Genomic DNA, 17,647 nt, shown 5'->3' on the forward strand with positions numbered 1-17,647 from the left:
ACATAAGGAAATAGATAGATGAATACGAATTAATGCTTCGTCTTACGTGTCTATGAGAAGATTTTATATATAGGACTTGTTATATATATACCAGACAAAACAAAAGAAACACAAGGAACATGATGAACCTTTCACTTTACTTGGCATCTTGATCATGGCGTTGATGAAAGTGCGTGATTTTAAATACTACTGTATTTGTGATAATGAAGTTAGCTTTCAAATACATTTCAAGCTTTCACTGAGTAAAGTAGTGGAATGTAAAGCAGACAAGTCAAAGCAGATCGCCTGCAGTAATGTGGGAACACAATAATATTCAAACATTGTAGGCACGAGCAAAATACGATTATCTAAGAAATCACAGGCTTATTTTCTAATTCAACAACCAAACTCTGAGCAAGGTTGGGATAAGGTTGCAATCATAATAAGGGTATAAAGGTTAAGCAGTCATCCTCAATTAAGGTGAAGCATGATGCCTTTTCAAGTAGCTAGTGGTAGTCCGATGTGGCTTCGCCACGGCTCATAATCTCAACATTAATTTCTTTGACATCGCTTGAACTTCCATTGCCAAACAGCAAAACCGTTCAACTCTTCATAGTTTAACATGCTTTTCTCTTTTTTTATCAACGGCTGTTTAACCCTCATCGAACAAAAATACATACACGAATCTACTGCTACAACAATAAGCATCGTCAGCATAAAGTTAACCACAGCAAGCAAAAGCAGCAATGTTGCAAAGTATTATATGATAATAACTAGTTTTGGTGGACGGTTAAGATAGCATATATATCAGATCTACTTGATCTTTGACATAAAATCAAAAGTCATAGATGCATTGTAGTTGCAAGTGCAATAAGCTGGCTTTCCATAACAACAAAACTTAAAAACATGGAAAAAGAGTACACATTATAATTTACATAGTGTCGCCAACTGAACTAACAGGAAGCTGAAAAGCACTTTGACACGTTTGAACATATTTGTACATGGGAACTTCTATGCTAGTCCTTTTGACTAATTGAACTGGCAACAAATATATATTTTAGCTCCTAACATTTGAATCTACTTTTGGCTGATAAAACACGTTCTAGTTTTACTTGTAAACATACTATTGTCCTACCAATTCGTAACGACTTGATTCCTTACTGCCCTCGACTGTTCTGACAGCACTTTTACGTCGAACACCCCTTTGTTTCAGATGTATGTAAATTAATTTGGAGCAAGCACCTACAGCATCACATACTCAGGGATATCCTTCATTTTATTGTGATTTTAATGCTAGCAGCCTTCCTTTAGTTGATATTGACCATTTCTGAGCAAAACTAAGCATTATCTGTAATGCCGTCTGCTATTTTTCTCGCAAAGTAAGGCACGAGATATAAAGAACTTGTATCGAATTTCGTCGGAAAAGGCAAGACATTGTTTAGTTCAAGCACCTTTATTATTCGAAGTGCCACCTCAAGATATCGGGAAGACGGTGTCTTCTTCTATCTACTACTGTCTTTTCGTTAACAAAAATTTCACATCAAAACCTCTGTATGATCCCTCTCTTCTTTGCCAACTTTGCTCGATTGTGCGAAATTTTCTCTAAACACCTTGGGCCAGAAAGGTGCACCTCGTACCGTCTGGAAAACGTCTTCTGTTAGACTAAGCCTAGAATAATCACAATTTCAGCAGCCCTCCTATTGGTCAGGCCCGTAGGAGGCCCTATCAGTCCCTGGCAGCAAGAGATGTACTACAAGAGATGTTGTTGCGCAGGCTACTTCCCTGTCACCTCACAGTTTCTGGAAGATTTCCCTGGTGAGGAGGTCTCTGGCTGCCAGAACTTTGCATCACCCCAATCCACTAGGGCGGTGGCCTCACTGCGATCGCGCTGCGCCTGACCGATTTGATAGAGCGCTCAACGAACATATCTACGCTCTGGGTGTTTCATTGTCTTTTCAGTCATACTTTTACATTTTGCATGATATTCCAATTATGAAACCAAGGGTTACACAAATCAAATTTAGGTCGCAACGAGATCGCACCGCGATCGCCGTCTTATCAAATATTCTCCCTATAACCAGCGTAGAACAGTCTGGTAGAGACTACGCTAGTTGCTGTCCTCATCACAGCTTCTGGAAGGTTGATTATGATAGAACCTCTGAATGATCTCTCCCATCTGTACCAACTTTGCTCCGTCGTGTAAATGTACTCTAAGGCTAAGACCTCGTAACGCCTAGAAAACATCTTCTGCTTGGAATCACAAATCACTCAGAAGGTCCAATCAGTCTAGTCTCTACTAGACTAACTACGCCGGCTATAGGGAGAATATTTGCTAGGATGAATATTTGCTAGGGTTTCATTTGCAGGCTAGGATGACAGATTTAACCCTCTCTCCGTAGCCGACTCCCTTAGCATACTATTCACTCTATTTGACCAATTTCTACTATTTTCCTAGCCATCAGTGGGGCCTGGTAGAGACTATCATCAGTTCCTGACATCAAGAGATGGTAGCCTCCACCAGGCCCTCCTACGGGCGCATGGATCATAGAATTCAGCAGAAAAAGGAATAACTAGCCAGTAGTATCGATCACATTTCGCCAATGAAACCCTGGCAAATATTCTCCCTATAGCCGGTGCAGTTAGTCTGGTAGAGACTAAAGAGATGGTGTCCGCCTCACAGTTTCTTGAAGATCTCCCCCGGCTGCGCCTCCGGCACGTAGCAGCCGTGCAGGCCGTACCCCACCCCGACGTGCGCCGGGATCACGGCCCGCCCCAGCTCGGTAAATGTCTTCCCGTCCAGCACCAGCAGGAACGCGCCTTTGTCGTCCTTAACGTCCACGACGGTGGCCAGAAGCACCCCTGGATAAGAATGAAAAGTATATATCATGTCAAGCCCTGCCAACAAAATGAATTATAAAGCATACTTTCATCCTGTAGTCCTATCCTTAAGTCATTTATATACTGTGTGTATGAACCTAATACAAAAGGTTAGGAAACTGCAATGCAGTCCCAGACGTGAAAAAAAGTTATGTGGTCCCAAACTTAAAGAATTAACATACAGACAAAGTTAATTATTGCCATATATACAAAAATAAATATTGTCCACCAGTTGTGTGGCCCAAGGGCTACTGAAACCGAGATGGGCGCCGCCCTATGAACCGTCTGGTGCGGGAGGACTTTAACTTTAACGAGCCACAAATAAGCAATAATGTGTTGTAGTTATCTTTTACCGTCGTCTTCCTCTACGCCGTCCGGGGAGGGCACGAATATGAGCTCGGACCCGTAACAGTGTTTCTCACGCCACGTCCACAGCTTCTTCGTCTTCACGTCCATCTTAAACAGCTGTAAATTAAGACAAAATAAATAAAGAGAAAAAATTTAAGATGGCACATAATTGTTGGTTTCTAAACAATATCATGGACGAAAATAGCGCAAGACTTTTTAAGACTTCCATGATCAATATCATGTCTGTACCCATTCAAATATTGTGATTTTATTCAATCTTCGACTGCCAGCTAAAAGTTCAGTTACAAAAAAAAATATTTTGGAGTTAATACAAAAATGATGACTTACGGCGTCTGTAAAGGCCCCTGCCAGCCCCGTCCCATAGAAGTACCTGTAAGGCTTCCCGTTGTACTTGGTGTAGTTGATAGTTGGGAATTCAAATCCTACATCGAACAAAGAGAAATGGGAGTAAAATTGCATCTTCGTATCATCGAAAATAATCCAAGTAAAGTTTGAAACGTCATGCGAAATCGGATATATGGGCATGAATCTATCTGAAAAGCAATATTTAGCTGGTGTGTTACGCTGAAGGGCAGATTTATATGTGATATGAGCATGTAAAGGTTATACACAAGATGTGATATAGAAATACATTCCATGTTTATCTTAGAAGGCATTGTAAAATGAGTAGTTGCGTTAGTCATTAAGTGTAGGACAGTGATAGATGATTATGTAATCAAAACGCAGTCTTTCTGTTCTCCATACCTCTCTCCACCTGAGACATGTGCTCGGGTTGACAGTGCAGACTCCCGTCCTTCTGAAGACACGCCGTGGCGGTGGTGTAGGACAGCTTCACCGCGTTGTTGTTCACCTCTTCGTCCTTGAAAAGTTAGTCACAAAGTCATATCATTATCACAAAGGTTAAAAATTCAGGTTAATACCATCCGATTAGTGAAAGGAATAAAGCTAAATCAGGCTAAAACGAATCAGTCATTATAAGAAAAAAACCGTTCAATTTTAATACAAAAAGATTGTCCCAATCAGGACCTTGACTTAAGTAACCACGACATATAGCCACGATTACAGAAGGGCGTTTTTGCTTGTTATTATATCATAATATCATAAACAATGTAAAATAACAAGCAAAAACGCCCTTCTGTAGTCGCCACGGCTACACGACATATAAATGACTGCATAACCACATGAATTGAGTATTTTCTGATAGAAATGACTAGATCTAGTTCTTTTTCTAAGTGAAGCAGTCACCTTTCCCAGCTCTATCGGCAGACAGTACCGGCGGCACTGCGGTTCTGGGAAGGACTTCTCCTCGTCCGGTCTGCGCAGGTGCGAGAGGTACAGCAGCTTCACGATCCGCGCGTCCTCGAAGCAGCAGAGGTCAAGAACAAGATGGCCGTCCTCCTCGTACGTGTTGATGTGGTGGAAGCAGAAGAACGAGTCGGCTGGCGGGAAGAAAGTCAAATTTACGATTGATTCTTCTTTCGACTCATGAAAGTGCCTCAGCAACCTAGCTTAGTACTCACGACGAAAGAAAATGAAAGAATTTTTCAGCAGAGGTCAAGAACAAGATGACCGTCCTCCTCGTACGTGTTGATGTGATGGAAACAGAAGAACGAGTCGGCTGGCGGGAAGGAAATCAAAGTCATCAAATCTAGTGTCACAGAAATCAAACTTAGCACTCAGTTACAAAGAAAGAAAATGAATGAATGGGAAAGTAGTAGAAAGTTTAGACTTTAGAAGTTCAGAATGACCGAGGCAATTGATATTGTGCCTGTCAATTAGAATTTGTTGTACTATTGACAGTAAGTCCCTGTCAATACGATTTTTTTGCACTCACTATTGACAGAATGCTCCTGCCAATAAAGATATTTTGCACCCACTATTGACAGGATGTTCCTGTCAATAAGAATTTTTGTAGGTCTTGTTGCAACCTCGAAATGATTAGATTTTGGGCCCCCTAGTTTGGCCTGTTCTAAAATCTTAACTGAATATTAAGTTCTCATACCGGTGTAGTTTGTTGAGATTATCTCCCCGTCTTTTCGCCGCACCACCACAAACCGACAGGGAATCTCCGTATGCCAATCAAAACACTCCGTTACGCCCACGTCCTGGATTCTGGCCAATAGAATCTGAGAGAAGGAAGATGAACATTTTGAATTAACCAATCAAAGAACTCCATCATGCCCACATCTTGGATTCTGGCCAATGAGATCTTCGAGGAGAAGAAGCGTACATCTTAGTCTTACTATATGTTGCAAAACTTTCATACTAAGTTTTTTCTTTTATTAGTTGTCAAATGTTGATCATCTAAGGGAACGATACCCGAAAAACCTCCCGAAGGGATAACTGTACAAAAATATGATATGCAAATACTGACTTAGGGTCAGGTCACATACGTGCATGTCGCATGATCATACGGTATAGCCTTCGATGCAGATTCCTCCCGGTTGTTTTCTTTTTCAAGTTATTGTTTTTATACTTTTACATTTGTTTCTAATTTCTGGCCGGGAACAACAAGAAAAAAAATGTAATGGTAAAACAGGAACTTAGAAAATGAAAACAGCCGGAAGGAGTCTGCAACGGAGGCTACGTACGATATGCGACCGTGGCGTAAATTAGCAATTCACAAACAAAACCGAACATGCAAAACGCTTATTTGTTTACCCTGGGGATGTTCATGTACAGCGGCTGTTCTATGAAGACGAAGTAGTTTTGCGTCATGCCGAAGCTGTGGTAGTAGGAGGCGCTGAGGCTGTAGCTGGCGGGGATGCTGCAGACGATGGAAGCGTTCTCAAGGACAGTTGCATCAGGACCTGGAAAGACGACATGTTTCAAAATTATCTATTGCCTTGTTTTCCTAATCTTGGTGGTATTTCTTGCTAGTTAGAAAAAAATTGCTTGCTAGATAGAACAAATTTGTTATTTATCTTATATATCTATTCTATTAACTAGAAGGATGCTGCAGACGATGGACACGTTTTCCAACACTGTCGCGTCAGGACCTGAGAATAGGCGGTTCATGAAGGTTAGAAATCCAGGTAAACTATATCTAAAGACAAAGCAATCTCTTCAACTTGAGAATGTACATTTGGAAGTAAGTGTCAGCTATGTACTAACGTAACATGACCTATTTACGTGCAGGAGTAGTTAACGTCCAGATTGGGTCATGTGCACATGTCGCGGTGTATTATGCCAAAGCCTGTTCTCATGAGAAACAAAGAACCTCATAAGTATGATCCTCAGCCATCTCTCTCTTTTATACAAAACATTTTAAAGGGTTTACGTCCAGCGACATAACAGAATAAACTCCTGAACCAGTAACAACAAGTAGCACGGAAGCGTCATGCATGACGCATTTCATATGTAATTCGACACGTATTCCATCATGTTTTTCTAACTTACACGATAGCTAGTATCTTTTAAAAGTAGCTGACGTTAAACCTTTCTTTGATATGCAGACTATCCATGGTGATTCGAGGTTTGAAACTCTTGCCAGTTTTAGGAAGGTTTGATACAACCTAGCGACCCCCGCTCAGATGATACAAATTTGTACGGCATAACATCATAGTCATGCGTTTATCACGTGAACGCCAGGTGCTGATGATTTCGGGGAAATTCACAATACAAAAATCGTTTTGTTCCATCGCGTCGGGCAAGCGGAAGGACAAACATAGTGACTTTACTGTCATTTGTCTGTAGACTACTTTCGACAGTTACTGTGCATTTTTTTCCGGTCTATGTTTTTCAAGCATAGCGCTAGAAGGGAAAATACGGAGGTGGACGATAAAGGGTAAGCCTAGCACAATTCTACACCATATACGGCATACCCCAGTATAAATACATGCTCGCATGGCGTTTAACAGGCGGAGAAAAACTTACAGACCATGCATTTTCTTGTTAGAAGAGCTGATATTTCTACCCATGGGTTAAACATTTGGCTCTGTCCACGCGGTTTAAGAACAAATAACTTTTTGAATAAATCGGACGTAAGCTGGTCATGTTACTTTAGTAGTAAAGCCCCTATCTCACTGACACTGCGCCACGTTGGCGACTCGCTGCGTTCTAAATTGGATTTGTGTTCCGGCCTATAATGGGGATATCAAGCAAAACGTACAAGTATGACTAAAAAGACAATAGTACACACAACGCGTCAAAAGTTTCGTTTTTATCGATGAAATTCGTTGAGCGCTCTGTAAATTCAATTAAAATTCAAATCTAAGAAAAAAATGATAGTGAAAGATGATGAAAATAAAATTAGCCTACCGCATTTTTTCCTGTCCAGCGGGTCGAACTTGACGATGTTGTACTGACAGCCGGTCTGGTAGCTGTAGGACGATCCCATGTTGTAGACTGTACCATCCTGCTCGTGGTGGGGGTGCGCCGTCAGCGCGTTCACAGCGATGTATTTGGTCAAGTCAATCTGAGTGAGGAATAAAAGTGAGCTGGAGACCGGAGAACACGAAAGGTTTTTGATGAGGAAAACTATTTGGAAAGGTTATGAAACCAATGAGGTTTAGCAATAGGTTAAATCTATTTGTTTAAACCTCCTTGATGAAACGTATTGTACCCTTATGAAGTAGACATTCTGTCAATTGCCCTATATCTAGTAGCTATGTATGTCTCAGAAGGACTAAATATTTTTCTGTATAACTCCAAAATACTACATGCAGGCCGAATGCCGCTCAAAATATGTTCTAAGCTTCTACTTTAGTCTGTGTATAAACAAGCGTCATCCTTTGTATAAACCACCTTGAAAAAGGCAGAAGATTGTATAAACCACCTTGAAAAGGCAGAATAAATGTGTTTTGCTACTATATTGATCTATTCAACTGTCAGTATAAAAATTTCTACCTGTCCCAGAGTGTCGAGTGTCCTGGGATCGAGTTTGGTCCACCTGTAAGTCTCGTTCACGCAGTAGAACTCGTCCGACATGGGGAACGTGTTGACCAGGTCGTTGTCGCTCATGTCCGGCGGAAAGAAGTAGGAAAAGAAGCGCGCGAAGATGTTCTTGCACGGATCTGGGTAGGCCATGGTGCCGTACTCCGATAGGACGATCCGCTGGGCCTTCATGGCTTCACGGTAGGCCTCGGTCTCTAGGTAACGGCTCTGGTACGTCACCTAGCGATTTAGGAGAAAAGTGCACATGTTTTTTTGTTATAGTTTTTGTACGGATCTGGGTAGGCCATGGTACCGGTACCGTACTCCGACAGCACGATACGCTGGGCCTTCATGGCCTCTCGGTAGGCCTCGGTCTCAAGGTAACGGCTCTGGTACGTCACCTAGCGATTCAAGAGAAAAGTGCACACACGCCGTCTCGTTCAAAAGTTATATTGTGTTTTTGTATCCCGTTTGATGACATATTCAAGTCAAAAGAACGACAGTGACAATGACATTGCCTATGGACAACGGTATGTATCAATATATCAATTCTCGAATTTGTGAAGTCCTGTGGTTAGTTAGTACTTTTTCCCACCTCTCCGTCCTTGAAACTGTACGTACTTTTCTCGGTCCGTCCAAAATAGTTTGTATCTTTTTACGTATACACTTTACCTTGTCTTTCACCTAGCCCCCTTGAAATTCAGCTGTTGTCCTTACATTCCCGCCCTTGATGTTGTCCGTACCTTTCTCGGACCTTCCAAAATAGTTTGTTTCTTTGTTTATTCCATTGTCTTTGTACCTAGCCAAGCTGAAGGTCAACTGTAACAGTTGTCCTTACCTTTCCGTCCTTGATGTTGAACTTGTGCACGATGGCGAGCCCGTCGAACCAGTACCGGTACGCCTCCTTCCCCACCTCGAACTTCCCCGGGCCCGTCCGCATCAGGGACCCGCTCACCCACGACGGGATCTCCCCTGGGGATAAAGGTAAAGAAGTTTAAAGACAACCAAAACAATATTAGGGTCCAAAAGTTGAAATAAAAAAAATTTGAAATCTTTATGGTAGTGACATGTACTAACGATGTGAATCACATTTGCGCAATAACGTTGAGCATTTTAAAACCGCGCAAAACGTGCCGTATGATTATCCCCTTAGTTTTGCGACCCTACACAAACCCCGGCGATGATTTTTAGTGAGTTCCCACATCACAACGACGTCGTATTTTTGCATCATGGACGTCTCTATATACTGTGATAGTGTTGTTTGAACTAATCATGTATAGAAGTGACTAAATATTGACTTCCAAATTCCGATTTTTGGGTCCTAATACTGCTTGGGTTTCCTTTCAAAAGTTAGTGAAGCATTATGTTTTTTCAAGTAGTTGGTAGTAGTGCAAAGCGGCTTCGCTACGGCTCCCGTTTTCATCCAAGCACACCGGATCACCCTACTCGTTCCGATAAGTGTGCTGGGGTCTTTTTCGTGCAGAGGTTTGACGCATGAGGATTATGCCTAAAACTTCATCCTCAACGGGGCCGCCGGCTATACGTCACCGTCCGAAATTGAATGAATGCAATCCATTACAACACGTCCGAGTTGGGTCCGACCCTAGGATCGAACTCGGGCAAGTTACAGATCTTTTCTTCCTTATTATCTTCGCCGAGTACTTATAAATGAAGAAAGTTTTCTAATCCGCTTAAAGTTTGTGGTCAAATTTTTTGCAGGTACTAAGGTTATGATTTTATGAGTGGTAGATAGATCTTGGGGCAGAGAGTAAGTGATGTAAGTTTGAGCCCCCTTGCGGCTTGCCTTAAACTGCAGTGGGCCTATTTGTTTGTAACTTTTGAGGAGGATAACTCAAGCAGGGGCTGATGGATTAATCTTGTATTTGGTATATATGTCCCTTAAGTGATGATCTGCATTATGATACGCTCATTATGCAGATCATGACCTACTTTACGTAATAATTGGCATATATAGGACTGCCGCACCATAGTACGCGGCATGCGTTAGTACACACCTGGCGTCCAGAATCTAGGTCAACAGCTGGCGTCCTGAATCTAGGTCAACAGCTAGCTTACTAGCTGGGCAATTGAAAAAACAGGGCTAAAATGTATCTGTTATGTTTGGTATGAAGATCTTACGATTGATGTAACATGGTAATTATGCCAAACAGGACCTAATTTGCATGATTAATGAAATGTTTTAAAATGCGCTGAGTTCTATTTTTGTGCCCGTTTATATGCATTTTAGTCGTATTCTAGTCTTTGTGAAAGCTTGTATCAAGGTCTGCATATTCTTCAGTTACCAGGGCTAACCCTTTGTAATAGCTTTAGCCTTTGGTAGCCCTGGCTGTACTTATCTACAGCCGAAAAAAGAAATAAAAAAAATCACATTTGAAAACTGTGTCATCCTTCACTGAGAAAAAGAGGCTAGTAATCATCGATTATAATCGAAATATCAATTATTCAAATGACCTCATTTGAATTATTGCTAAGATTATACTAAGATAATAACACTATGCCCGTAAATGACAGGACTTTTTATATTCATGTTGGGCATTTTAAAATAGCTGAATCTGATAATTGACATAGCCAAGCCAAGTTGAAAAAATAAGATGCTTATTATGCAAAACAGGGTCTAATATTTTATAGAGTTATACTACTTCACTACGTTTCGAAAATCCATCCAGTTTTATTGCGTATCTTATTACCTGGATGTCTAACTGGCATTGACATTCCATGAGAGGAATTTCAGACCTGTGGCATATCAAGCCACTGAGAAAGATCGGAACATTTATAGATATTATCTAAGCAACTAAAGACTAGAATTTAATTATTGTTTAGAAAAATGGCTATGTAATGCCATATTGGTAAATGGCGGGAGTTTGGTACTTGCATCTGTCGGTACAATTCATATTATTTGGCGAAGATATGAGGTCGTGGAACTCTAGTTTTCTTTTGTTGTCGTTGTTGTTGTTGTTGTTTGAGAGTACAACTGTTAAAGAGATACCCTTAATCTATTATTGTATAATATCACTATAACCCCTAATATCTCTCCTATGTTTCTACCATGAACTTGCGAAAACACTTTGAATTTATTCTTGTCGCTAGGGGGTGCTCCAATATTGTTTTCACTTGAACTACATTATTGTGTATTTGGATGGTCATAGGGCGTACTTAGCAATCTTGTAATGAGTTAGAGGCGAACGATTGTGACAAGTTAGAGTCAAAAGCAAGCAGCCAGCGCCATGCCAAAGGACGTAGGCAAACTCCAACAAGGCCATTATCCTACCTTGATCAAAGTGGACAATACGCTACTGTTATCACAGCGGCGAGTTTTAGTTACTAACGTACTTTATCTGCTACTACGTGCAGCACTAGCATGACGTCATGGCGCGGCACGTGCAGCGCGCGACCTTTGGTTTCAGGGCAACAGGCGGTGGGCACAGAGTGGAACTTGACTTCACGTGAACTTCAGCATCAGTTTAGCGTTAACTCATTTCGTTCCAATGGCCTGGAAGAACACTGTCATGCTACTTATATAGAGTATGAGCCCACCTTGTCATAGGGCATACTTAGCAATCTTGTAATGAGTTAGAGCCGAACCTTGTCATATGATTGCAATGTATTGTCTTATGCTACCTGCTATGTTATACTATACAATACATCACACGTGAGAACAGATCGGGCTATAGCGTCCTTCGTAGCCTATAGGGCGGCGGATACGATCGAAGCTGGCATAGAAGCTGGCCATACTTAAAAATCGTGAATCAGCGCCCCCTAGAAATAAACGCCGATCGCTCTGAGAAGGCTGATAGTATGAAGGAAAAGGTGTGTAAAAAGCAGTTGTTACACAGTTCAACCGGGACCTGCACGTGACGTGAACTTTAGCATTGCTAACAGAACCAATCATCTCCAAGCAGACGTAGTGGGCCGTTTTTAAAGGCATTTTGTACGTTTTCTATGCTTGGAAGTGAAGAGAGCCTCTAGTAAGAGAAAAATGGCTCACAACTAGAAAGCCGATGTTGTGCTCTTGGAAATGGCACTTTACACGATTTTCCTCACTCCACCCAGGTTTAAAAATGGGTATATTGTTTTCTGTCCGTGGCACTGTTGAAACAAGAGTTCCACGACCTCATATCTCCATGAACAATTCTATGCCTGCAAATGACTTACACATTTGCATAATATATGCTTGGTCATAAACACCTTTATCTAACTTACACATGTTGCAATATTAACAGTCCTATGATTGTCCAATTAGATGAATTATGGTGTTTTTGCATTAACTATGCAAATTAGGAATCTATTTGCATAATTGGTATCTGTTGATGCTCCACTTTCCATAAACTGCATGTGCTACATGTATTTGAGTCTGATAATGGAAAACACTGCAAATATAGATTTTCCTCATTAGCTATGCAAATTAAGTCACAATTGGCATAATTTGCACTTCATTACGTATATCTCTGTCTAAGCTACCTTCATACTAAGAACCATATTGACAGTCCTATAATTTTCCAATTAGATGAGAAATGGTGTTTTGAATTGATTATGCAAATTAGGAATTTATTTGCATAACTGGTATCTGTTGATGATCCACTTTCCATAAACTACATACGTTACATGTATTTGAGTCTGATAATGGAAAACACTGCAAATATAGATTTTCCTCATTATCTAAGCAAATTAAGTCCTACGTAACATAACTTGCACTTCATTATGTACATCTCTGTCTAAGCTACCTGTATACTAAATATCATGGACATCCATCGTTCCTTTGTTCAGTTATTCTCCTTAGAAGATTTTCACGATAACGCCCCTGCAGTTCCAGAGCAAGCTGCTAGGGGGCTCAAACCCACACCACGTCTTCATTACACCACAAGCTATCTGCCACCAAAAAAATCAAGACCATATCACATCCAGGTCAAGAGATACAAAAATTGAATTTCTGCTGCAGTACCAAGGTCAGATACCAGGGAGCCCAAAATCGACCTTGAATTTCGGCTTCACAACACCCGTCCACATACCAAATATCATCCTAATCCATCAAGCGGTTCTTGAGTTATGCTGACTACAGTAGTCCGGAAACACAAACAAACAGACAAGCAAACACACAGACACACCCAAAACTATATCTCCATTTTTCATGGAGATAATAAGTTATGAAAAACCTAAGTGCAGTGCCACGTCGTCCTTGTCTGTTAAAAAGCTAAGTAAAAACAACTTGAAAAAGCCGAAAAACGGATGCAAAACTAGTCAGTCCCTGTCCCTACATCTGCTTGGAGATTAGGACGAAGCAGTGATTTCAGGACGACCCAGGGGGTAGGCAGGTGCTTGAAAACACCATTCATCACTATTGTTCTCACTTCTCAGTGATCGCCTTTGTTTGAATGAAACGGCAGCGTTAGGGTGAGAAGTCCTCGGGGAGATTCAGCACCAGCTGTCTCGGAAAATAATAACGCTTGAATACATTTATTGCTTCTTTTTTTCCCTTTTTTTTTCTTAAATACAAGGCATATATATCATGAACAAAGCGCTCTCGTTAGTAAGACGACAATGATTTAGCAAACGTGATTGTACTGCATGGCGGCTTTCTGATTTTGACATGTTGAATTGACATTTTGAAAGCTATTAAAGAGAACGAAATGTCATGTAGACATGGGCTTTGCGTGCCACGATTGTGAGTTACATCTGCTGTCATGGATCAGTGACGCTGGCGAACATAGAAATGTTTTCTGTAAGTAAAAGCAATGCAAAGAAATATTGTATTAACATTTCGAAAGCTTAAATGTCATGTAGGCATAGGTTTTACGACATGATTGTGTTTTATGTCTGCTGCATTCTATGGATCGGTTTCCTGTGCCGCTAGTGATATGGCTTCAGAAATTATATATGTAACTCAAGAATGATTGACATTTTGAAAGCCAAGAGAGTGAAAATGTCATGTAGTTTTAGGCTTTATACGACATGGCTGCGATTTACATATGCTGCTTTTGATCAATTTCTGTGCCGCTGGCAAACGTAGAAATTGCTTAATAAGGGATACTTTTTGTATTGACATTTTGAAACTACAACAGAGGTATTGTCGGAAAATAACACAAGGACAATAGTACCTAAATCTAGTCCGCGCCTTTAGGCCACCCTTAATTGACCTAAATAACATAACCTGCTTTTGGTCCCGATGCCCTTAAGTAACCCCGCTGAGTTATTGATATCTCTCACGAGCGCCGTGCACGTCACATGATCGTCAGTACGTGACCATAAATCTAACATTACCTCCTGGGGACATGCGGGGCCCTCAAGGGAGAATTGGGGCATATGCTGTCTGGGACGTATGTCTATCAATGGCTTTGAAATTTGAATATATGATCATTCATTAGAAAGCAGACTCCATGGGTTGAGGAAAATAGTATAAATTGGGGTGAATGATTTCCCATGGTTGTTCGCCGGCCACAGCCAGCAATACCAATTGCAATGATCAGATATATGATTACTCAGTCTATTTGGCCGATTTCTACCGTATTTCAAGCTGCTATCGGAGTATGGTAGAGACTATATGTAACACGGCTACACAGTGCGAGCGGCTTCTGCGTTCCTGCTGTCGTATTCTAAATACGAATATCGTTGAAGAGGTTCATTAGTCACGTATATAATCAAGTTACGAGAATATTCGTCAAACAATGACTTAGGTAGAAGGTAGAGAAACATACCTCCAAATTTTCGACGTCTAGTCTGTACGTCTTGTTCACGGAATGACCTAGTCTCGCGAGGACACGAGACTAGGCCGAGACTTGTGAAGATCGTCCTGCCTCCCCCGCCTCCTTGCGGAGTAGGGGTAAGTAGGACTTGGGCAGCTCCCAACCTCCGGTACGAGGCGGGGGAGGCAGGACGATCTTCACAAGTCTCGGCCTAGTCTCGTGTCCTCGCGAGACTAGGTCATTCCGTGAACAAGACGTACAGACTAGACGTCGAAAATTTGGAGGTATGTTTCTCTACCTTCTACCTAAGTCATTGTTTGACGAATATTCTCGTAACCTCTAAATACGAAGCAATTCGATAAGAAGATTTAGCTACGTTTAAAATATTTCTTAACGTTATTGATATCTCACACGAGCACCGCGCACGTCACATGTCCATATATATAAATCTAGTATTACCTCGTAAGGACATGCAGGGGGGCCCTCTAGGGGCATATATATGCTTTTCTCTGGTGCTTAAAGATTTGAATATGCAATAATTTGTTAGCAAGCATGATTGTAACGAGTATGGTGCAGTTTTGAGATGAAAGAACAACAAGATAATACCACGGGAAAATAGGTTTTAAAATGTGAACTCCTTTATATATGATACTGCTGTTTTATTCTGCGTACCAGTAGGCGAATCAATGACAAGAGAATATAGATACAATTTTACAAATTATGTTAACGTTTAACAATGGTAATAAATCGTAAAATGGTGGCATGAATAGTTGGTTCTTCCATGATCATAAACATTTTCTACACTCTCTTGAAATTGGAGGTAGGGGTGGGGGTGGGGAGGGACATATTGAATCATTCTATACATGAAAACCTTCCCCAAAGCGGGTCCCCCAAAGGTTAACAATTTCAGTTCACTGACCCAAAAAGGGGGGCAAAGGTGAAATACAAGTATTCGTCTGGAAAGCACGATTCTCTCCAGTTCCATTGAAAGAGGTGCTCAGCCAATGTTAATAGTCTCAAGCAAAGGATACATGTACGAGGAAAACTCCGAACCCTTTATGATAGAAGTGTACCGATACCCTTTCAGAAAGAAACTGGGCTGTATCTAGATCTGTATCTGTATATACAAATATATATATATATATATATATATATATATATATATATATATATATATATATATATATATATATATATATATATATATATATATATATATACTAGTAGCCGGAATGACCGCCCTTCGCCTTCGGTGTATACGCGGAACCGTGACACCAGCTTCCGTGACAGGCACGCGACTCTGCAGCAGCTGGTTTTATTTTGATAAACTGAACGACCTGTCACACCTAACCTTTGCACATTTAATTTTAACTGTGTCGTTTAAAGCTATCTATTAAATGAGCATGTTTCAGTACTTGGTGCTGTAAGAAAATGTTCCGATTTCCATTGGAAGCTTCCAACCATCTCCGTGAAGGTCACACAGTCTGACCCGGCCTTCCCCTTGTGGTGCAGACTTTGGCATCAGGCCAAGTTTGAAGCGCTAAGCCAAGGGGTGACCTGTCTACGTCACATTACTGACTCCTGTATTGAATATTGAAGTCAGCTGCCGCCATGTGCATATTTACATAAAAATATACAGCCAATATGGAATGGAAATAGCCCTTCCTTGCGCAGTTTAGCAGAATTGATCAAAGCAGACAATAGATTTGTAGAATTTTGTATATTTTCGGTCTGCATATTTTGACCTTGTCACTGGGCAAACCACCGCCTGCTTCGATTGAAACCCGACCCTTCTACACCATATATCAAACAATCTGCTACACAAAAACCCTGCACGATTCTATTTGCGAACATATCCATGACAGAAAATATAGATCGGAGTGTTTACCTTTGATTGTTGTGGGTACCGGGTCCCGAAATTCGTCCACCGAATAAAACATCCTTCCGCTACCCAATGGGGCCGTCATGCTTGCGTCTTAAGGTTCGAGCTCCTTAAAGAAAAGACGTGATGGTCCTAGAAAAGGTCGGAATTGCAGAGACAGAGGTGCTTGCTTGAAGAATTGCTGCTGTTTTGTTTCATCGGGAAGACCGTTTCCAGGCCGCAGTTCCAGCCGACATCTTTTATTCCACGTCAGACGGCCGCAGAGAAAGGACCCGGCGAAATTTAATAAGGGTCTGACGTCATCCCGTGCGGCGCGCTGATTGGTCCGTTGGTGTGAAAAGGGAGGCGGGGTCGACGATATATCATTTCATTGAGTGTTACGGGTCGGTAAGCAACTGGCTAGTAATTATGTGTGGGTAAAGGTATACGCATGTACTTTGTATATTTAACCCAACGAAATAAGATGTGTAAAAAACAAAATTGAAAGACGTATTTGGTACGTTAAGTTCTCCAAGCAGAGATTTCGATGGGGGACTAGTAGAGGCCGTATTTTTTAACGCTGCCGTACGTCGTCCCTCCAACCTTAATTGCGGCCACTACTAGCCCCCCGCTCAAATTTTGGCCTCTACTTGGAGAATACGTTAACCCTACCTCAAATCACTGTGATGGTGGGAAAAAGAGTATCGGAAAACATCCTTATATTTGTCGAAAACTATTAATGGACGAATTGATCTGAGGTTACCTGTAATACTTGATTTTCACTTGACGTCATACTTCGAGGTTTTGTTTGTTTGTTTCTTTGAACCTTTGTTTATTCATGATAAGCTCAAATCGGCCTGCAGGCCGCTTTTCAATGAGGCCATTAGGGAAGCGGTAAGAGTCAGGCAAACTACATCAACAAAGATACAGTTTATATGATTTAAAGTCCTGATAAATCTATGCACATTAATGGTACAACATACAACAA

The 17,647-nt window shown here is 41.2% G+C and overlaps 1 protein-coding gene across 1 annotated transcript; it reads right to left on the reverse strand.

Annotated features, from left to right (window-relative positions):
* Positions 1-118: 118 nt before the first annotated feature.
* On the reverse strand, positions 119-16,981 carry LOC136430291 (retinal Mueller cells isomerohydrolase-like). Its single transcript, XM_066420775.1, has 11 exons — positions 16,687-16,981; positions 8,939-9,072; positions 8,074-8,340; positions 7,486-7,642; positions 5,887-6,035; positions 5,228-5,351; positions 4,471-4,664; positions 3,970-4,084; positions 3,553-3,647; positions 3,210-3,321; positions 119-2,838 (listed from the first exon to the last, which is right to left on the reverse strand). Exons 1-11 carry the CDS (start codon positions 16,763-16,765, stop codon positions 2,654-2,656), a joined length of 1,611 nt encoding a protein of 536 aa, XP_066276872.1. The 5' UTR covers positions 16,766-16,981; the 3' UTR covers positions 119-2,653.
* Positions 16,982-17,647: the final 666 nt, after the last annotated feature.

Source organism: Branchiostoma lanceolatum, chromosome 1 (genome assembly GCF_035083965.1).
Source record: "Branchiostoma lanceolatum isolate klBraLanc5 chromosome 1, klBraLanc5.hap2, whole genome shotgun sequence".
Lineage (NCBI taxonomy): Eukaryota > Metazoa > Chordata > Leptocardii > Amphioxiformes > Branchiostomatidae > Branchiostoma > Branchiostoma lanceolatum.